We start from the raw sequence: 7,001 nt of genomic DNA on the forward strand, positions 1-7,001 counted from the left end.
CATGCCACTCTCTCACTTCATCCCAGCTTCTCCTTCCGCCTCCCTGTGTCCTCAAGTCCATTCTCTACATCTGTATCTTTATTCCTGTCCTGTGCTGACTCTTTTTAAGAAGGTGGAGCAGGGGATGTGAGATGACAAAGGCAGAGACTATGGAAAACCCAATAGGTGTTAGGGAAGAGATCCCTGATGTGGTGCTGCTTGTGTGTGTGTCTGTGTGTCTTCCTTCTAGGAGATAGGGTCCCAGGGGAAGGATGCAGCTGGAACACAGAAACCCTTGGATGTCAGGTGGAGGAGTTAGGGCCTTATTTTGCCAGTGATGGGAGCCATGAAATGTTACTGTGTAGGATTTTTATCGTGGCCCTTGCAGCATCTGGGCATTAGGTTGGGGCACGGAGGATGTTCTGAGTTTTGACCACCCTCCCTTTTAATCCTTGCAAGGTCAGGAGCTGCAGGATCTGGCTCCAGGTCACCTGCAAAGTGAGTCCAGGTGCTGATGGCAGGGGCCTCTTCCTCTCTTCGCAGGGCAGGGAACAGCCTTCCTTCAACATGGGGCTGGAGGCCCAGAGGCTGCCAGGGGCTGAGGAGGCCCCAGTGAGGGTGGCCCTTCGAGTCCGCCCATTGCTGCCCAAGGAGCTGCTGCACGGGCACCAGAGCTGCCTGAGGGTGGAGCCGGGGCACGGCCGGGTCACTTTGGGCCGGGACCGCCACTTTGGCTTCCACGTAGTGCTGGACGAGGACGCCGGGCAGGAGGCTGTGTACCAGGCCTGCGTGCAACCCCTCCTCGAGGCTTTTTTTGAGGGCTTCAATGCCACCGTCTTTGCCTACGGTCAGACAGGCTCCGGGAAGACGTACACCATGGGGGAGGCCAGTGTGGGTGAGTGACCCTGCTTGAGGCCCCCTGCCCTTGTTGAGGGTCCTCAATGTCTCCTGAATTTCTGCCCCTGCCCTCTTGCTGCCATTCTCTGTTGAAGATGAGGATGCTGGGGGAGGGGGGAGGGGCAGGTTTCCTAAACAGATCTGCAGCCCGGAGTGGGATCAGCTGTGTCAGTGGGCGGGTCGGGCAGGCAGGAAGAGTCCTCGGAGGTGAGTGACCTTCTCAACTCCATAGAGATGGGACCATGCTGTCTGGCTGTGGGGACCTCACGGGGAGGAAGGGCACGGGAAGTTGGCTTGTCTCTGGAGGTTGTTAGGATGGCTGCTGGGGGTCAGGAATCCATGTTCTGGTCAGAGTGGTTGGAAGGGGAACTGTCCTGGAAGAGATATGCTTTGGCTGCTGCATAGCAGGGAAGTAGGCTGGTTCCATGAGGCTCTGGAGCAGAGTTTTGGGAGAGATGCTTTAGGCCAACTGAAGGAACTGCCCCCTTTTAAAGAGCATGAACTGCTTTATCCTAGGTTTTAAAAGTGTACATGTTTGTTGTGGAAAATTAGGAAAATACAGAAAACACATACACAAAATAAAACTTACTTGATAATTGCCTTTCAGAAATCACTCACCCTGTTAGCATTTCAGTCTTTCTGGGTGAAAATTAGTATACGTTAAAAAATGGTATAATAGTGTACCCACTCTTTTGTATCCTGTTTTATTTTTTTAACAGTATATCATGAACATTTCTCTGTATCATTAAATATTCTTCAATCAAAAATTTTAATGGCTGCCTGGCATGCCATTGTGAGTATAAGGTAACTTATTTAACCAGGTCCCCTGTTTGGATGTTAGGATGGACACTTAGGATGTTTACATTTTTATTGAGTTATGAGGAAGAATATGTTCTGAATATCCTCTTATTACTTCCTTGGGATAAATTTAGGAGGTCCTTTAGGTAACTGAGCATAGACTATGGTAATGAGTCTCCAGGAATAATCAAGCAAAGGGTATCTGACCGCCTGGCAGAGATGTAGTGGAGGGGATGCTTACATCATGAAAGGGATTGGTTGAACCTTGAGAGGTTACTTCCAACTCTGAAATTCTGCCTGACCACCCTGGGGCATGGCCTGGCTCAGGCTGCCCAGCCCATCCTGGCCTCTGCTGCTGCCTTCTCCACACTGGAGCCCCATCCTCCAGCTGCTGCTAGGGGCTTCTGGGCCTTGTGGGTGCCACATCCAGCTGAAAGCATGGTGGCAGGAGGCCCTGTGGTGTCTCCTCAGCCTCTCTTCACGAGGATGAGCAGGGCATCATCCCACGGGCCATGGCTGAGGCCTTTAAGCTGATTGATGAGAATGACCTGCTTGACTGTCTGGTGCACGTGTCCTACCTGGAAGTGTACAAGGAGGAGTTCCGAGACCTGCTGGAGGTGGGCACCGCCAGCCGTGACATCCAGCTTCGGGAAGATGATCGTGGGAATGTTGGTGAGGAACTCCTGGGTCTGCCACTGGCTGGGAGCGGGATACCTGGCTTGGGGAGGCTTTACCTGCTTAGGGTGGCTTACCTGTCTGGTGGGGGTACCTCCTAACTGGGAAACCAAGCTCTGGAAAGTTTTGCTTTCGCTTCCCGTCTCTACTGAGTTCAGTATACATTGGTGTGCCCAGAGTGATAGGCATTGAGGTAAGCGTGGGGAAGCTGGAGCCCCCTCAAGCCCCAGCCAGTATGGGCAGGACACCCTAGGCATGGGGAAGGGAGCCCTGAGTCAGGAAGAGCTTTAGGGGACCAGCCGTGCTCTGCCTGCTCTCCTGGCTGTCAGTCTCAGGCTGCCCCTGCCCTGGGCTCATGGCCTTCTGTGCCCGCAGTGCTGTGTGGAGTGAAGGAGGTCGACGTGGAGGGCCTGGATGAGGTGCTGAGCCTCTTGGAGATGGGCAATGCAGCACGGCACACGGGGGCCACACACCTCAACCGCCTCTCCAGCCGCTCACACACTGTGTTCACCGTGACCCTGGAGCAGCGGGGGCGCGCCCCCAGCCGCCTCCCCCGACCTGCTGCGGGCCAGCTGCTCATCTCCAAGTTCCACTTCGTGGACTTGGCGGGCTCAGAGAGGGTGCTCAAGACGGGCAGCACAGGCGAGCGGCTCAAGGAGAGCATCCAGATCAACAGCAGCCTCTTGGCGCTGGGCAACGTCATCAGCGCCCTGGGTGACCCCCAGCGCCGTGGCAGCCACATCCCCTACCGGGACTCCAAGATCACCCGGTGAGCCGCCGATGGCCGCAGGCCCACAGAGAAGGGGCCCCAAGAGCCACGCTAGTCTGTTCTAGCTGCTGTCTGGCCTCTGGGGTTGGGGGGAGGTGACTAGGAGATGGGTCCCCATCAGGCGGTTCGAGGTATCCGGCCCATGGGGAAGCACGCCGAGGATCTGACCCTGTTTGGGGTCTGTACCTGGGACGTTGGGGCCCCTAACGCGTCTTGCCTGGCGCCCTCAGGATCCTCAAAGACTCCCTGGGCGGGAATGCCAAGACAGTGATGATCGCTTGCGTCAGCCCTTCCTCCTCGGACTTCGACGAGACTCTCAACACCCTGAACTACGCCAGCCGCGCCCAGAACATCCGCAACCGCGCCACTGTCAACTGGCGGCCTGAGGCCGAGCGGGCGCCTGAGGAGGCAGCTGCTGGCCCGCGGGGGCCACCCAGACACCGCTCGGAGACGCGCATCATCCACCGGGGCCGGCGCGCCCTGGGCCCCACCGCCGCCTCCGCCGCGGCCGCCGCCCGCCTTGGCGCCGAGTGCGCTCGCTACCGGGCCCGCACTGACGCCGCTTACAGCCTCCTGCGCGAGCTACAGGCCGAGCCCGGGCTGCCTGGCGCCGCCGCCCGCAAGGTGCGCGACTGGCTGTGCGCCGTCGAGGGTGAGCGCAGCGCCCTAAGCTCTGCCTCCGGTCCCGACAGCGGCATCGAGAGTGCCTCCGCCGAGGAGCAGGCCATGCAGGGACCCGGCGGACGAAAGGTGGCCAGGGGTCAGGTGTGGCCTAGGGGTGGGGAGGGGATGGGGAAGGAAGAAAGTCTTCATACAGCTAGCTGTGTCCCTGTCCCTTGCTCATTAGCAGAGCACATTCGGGATTCAGAGGCACTTCTGCTGGTGACCTTGATGACTTTCCAATCCTCAGCGTCTCTATCTGTAAAATAGGGATAGCATTAGTATCTACCTCCTGGTGATGTAAGGACTGAAGGTGTCACAAGTGCAGGTGAAGGCTAGTTGTTCCTAATAATAGTGATGTTATTGTTAATGAAAATATGATTAATAATTACAAGAGCTGGCCCAATGGCTTGTGGAGGGGACTGCAGGCCAGGTGGGGTCTCGAGCCCCTGTTGCAGGTGGGGCTTGGAGCAGAGTAGCAAGCCCGGCTAGGGGAACCTCTGGCAGGGCAGGGAGAGGGCTGAGGTGTCTCAGGGACAGGCAGGCTTGTCTTGACAGCTCCTGGCCCTGAAACTTCTCTCCCGGCCCCATAGGAAGATGAGGGGGCACTGCAGCTGCTGGCCCTGCAGAGCCAGGTGGCCCGGCTGGAGGAGGAGAACCGAGACTTTCTGGCTGCGCTGGAGGACGCCATGGAGCAGTACAAGCTGCAGGTGGGGCACCCCCTTCCACAGTGGTGGGGGGGGGCACTTCTGCTGGGAGGTGAAACTGAGCTGAGCCTGTCAGGATGAGAGGAAGTTAGCTGTGTGGGTGGGGGGGGGGGGGTTCTGGCAGGATGGGTAGAGATACGGGGTGCGCAGTATGAGCAAAAGTGTGGAGGTGAGGAACACATTGGTGCGGGTGGGTGTGCAGGATGGTCATGAGGATGGATAGGAAGTGGGACTGGAGGGGTAGCAGAATGAGACTCTAGAGCTGGGCTTTTCCTTTTGTCCCAGGGTAACTGGGTCAGCATTGCTCCTGGCGCCCTCTGGTGGCAGTGAATGGCATGGATATGGAGGGAGTGATAGGATGTGGCAGGGTGGGTGAGTTTGAACCGGAACTGATGCAGTGTGTGTGCGCGTGGGAGGGACACCAAGAGGTGGTCAGAGGTATTTGGCCCTCCTCCATTTTAGCACAGAGAGGGCAGGGTGGCCTCAGACGTGCTCTTCAGTTTCCTGCACTTCTGCCTCTCAGCATCCCTGCACCCTACCTTTCGCACTTCCGCGTTGCCCCATCCGCACTTGGACCGTGTCTTGCAGAGCGACCGTCTTCGTGAGCAGCAGGAGGAGATGGCAGAGCTGCGGCTGCGGCTGGAGCTGGTGCGGCCTGGCTGGGGGGCCCCAGGGCTCTTGCAGGGCTTGCCTCCTGAGTCCTTTATGCCCCGGCCTCACACGGCCCCCCTGGGGGGTGCCCACACCCATGTGCTGGGCATGGTGCCCCCTGCCTGCCTTCCTGGAGATGAAGTTGGCCCTGAGAATTGGGGAGAGGTGAGGAGGTGGCGTGTCTGCTGGGCCTGTTGACCTGGGCAGGCTCTGGCAGGGGAAGGTGATGCTGGGGAATGTGTCCCTCACCCCATGCTTTCATGGGACCAGCTATGAGATGCCCCTTTCTGGTGGTTCCTAGAGGAATGGCCAAAATTTGCGTAGGGCTTCTCAGAAGGATCTGGTGCCGTTGAGCATCCCTGGAGTACCTGGGATCGCTCAGAGTGAGGAGGTTATAGAGGGGCTTCTGGCTTCCAGTATGGAGTGGAAAGCTCACATACTTCCAGGGGTGGGGAGCTCATCACCTCTGAGGCCACACCCTCTCCATCTTTGGACGCGTTTCTTTGCAAGTTCACTCTTTCCTGAGCTCTAATCTGCTCCTCAAGCCTGGTCTCTTGTTTCTAGTTCTGTCACTTGGGGCCTTTTGGACAAAGGCTGCTCCTGCATCTGCCTGAGAGCTCTGGGTCATCTCAGCTCTAAAGGCCTGAGGGACTGAGGAGAGGGAGGACGTGGGTTTGGCAGAAGCTTGTTATGCAGCCCCCCTACTCTAGCAGGGCGTTGTTGGTGAGATAAAACTTGGTGCAGATGACCTGTATACGAGACAGAAAGGACCAGTTGTCCCCCGAGGAGTGCCAGGTTTGCTATGGGAGCCGGAGCAGGGGTGGAGAGGGGGAAGAGAAGAGGGGGAGAAGAGGGAGGAGCGAGGGAAGAGGGAGGAAGCTCCTGCTCCGACTTGAGAGTGGAAAGCCTTCCCAGAGGTGTCATTTGAGCTAGATCCTGAAGGTAAAGTAGGGCTGGAAGAGGTAGAGATGTGAGGAGCATGCAAGGTGGGTGTAGGTGGGAGCAAAGACTTGGTGGTGGGAGATGGCTGATGAAGAATGCCCTAGAAGCTTCCTATCCTGAAACCTGGCATTCCCCTAGCAAGTGACAAATGGCGGGGAGGCTGGAGCCAAGTTGCTGGCAGAGGGAGAGAGGCTGGGAAGTGGCTCTTCAGCTGCATCAGAGGAAGAGGAGGCGGGGGGGGAGGAGGAGCCACCCCGACGGATCCTGCACCCAGGCAGGTGAGTGGGACCCACGGCCCACCTGACAAGGACTGGCTCAGGGCCCCGGCTGGGCAGGAGGAGGATCCCACTGGGGTCTCAGGGTTCCCTCGCCTGCGTCGCCCTGGCCGGCCCTTGGGGGAGAGCAGGCAGGGACTATGGGCTCTGAATCAAGAGTTCTCGCTGGGGTGAGTGTGCTGAGGGGATGGGCCCAGACTTCCTGGTTCTCAACCTCCAAGGTGGCCCTCGGTTCCCCCAGCTGCCGTGCACCCTCTAAGCTCAGCTGCTGGCCTCAGAATTCTGCCAGACTGACATCCTGGGGTAACAGTGACCCTGGTGGCCTCTCTTCCCCTCCTGGACCCAGGAGGTAGCTGGGCTGGGGAGGGATACAGGCTCCCACTTCTGCCCTCCAGGAATAGGATCAGTAAGGGGAGCCAGAGGATGGGGGCCCGCCCAGGGAGTCCACTCAACAGGAAGGGCCCAGAGCTTCGCCTGGAGGAGCTGGGTGCAACCATCCCGGGGCCCAGAGGTGAGCTGGGTAGGGCACAGAGAGGGTCCTGACCCCTTTTCCCCTTCATGGTCCTGGACTGGCCATCCTGGACAGTCCACACACAACCCCTGGCTGTTGCTGGCCAGGGCATGCCCTCCCCCTCCCCTCCCCTCCCC

At 58.5% G+C, this 7,001-nt stretch overlaps 1 protein-coding gene across 5 annotated transcripts in view; it reads left to right on the top strand.

Moving 5' to 3' along the window:
* The window catches only part of KIF7 (kinesin family member 7), a 15,002-nt gene continuing 8,001 nt past the window's right edge, over positions 1-7,001 (top strand). For 3 of the 5 annotated variants that reach the window (XM_027089090.1, XM_027089093.1, XM_027089091.1), the window contains exons 1-8: positions 1-874; positions 2,146-2,346; positions 2,725-3,118; positions 3,349-3,868; positions 4,372-4,488; positions 5,074-5,301; positions 6,217-6,356; positions 6,749-6,864. In XM_027089090.1, the coding sequence (XP_026944891.1) occupies positions 547-874; positions 2,146-2,346; positions 2,725-3,118; positions 3,349-3,868; positions 4,372-4,488; positions 5,074-5,301; positions 6,217-6,356; positions 6,749-6,864 (2,044 nt within the window). In that variant the 5' untranslated portion in view covers positions 1-546. The remainder of the gene's footprint in view (positions 875-2,145; positions 2,347-2,724; positions 3,119-3,348; positions 3,869-4,371; positions 4,489-5,073; positions 5,302-6,216; positions 6,357-6,748; positions 6,865-7,001) is intronic. The other 2 variants (XM_027089088.1, XM_027089089.1) reach the window with 1 other exon arrangement.

The sequence above is a fragment of the Aethalodelphis obliquidens genome, unplaced genomic scaffold (genome assembly GCF_003676395.1).
Source record: "Aethalodelphis obliquidens isolate GAN/ISIS:26980383/991018 unplaced genomic scaffold, ASM367639v1 scaffold65, whole genome shotgun sequence".
NCBI classification, from domain to species: domain Eukaryota; kingdom Metazoa; phylum Chordata; class Mammalia; order Artiodactyla; family Delphinidae; genus Aethalodelphis; species Aethalodelphis obliquidens.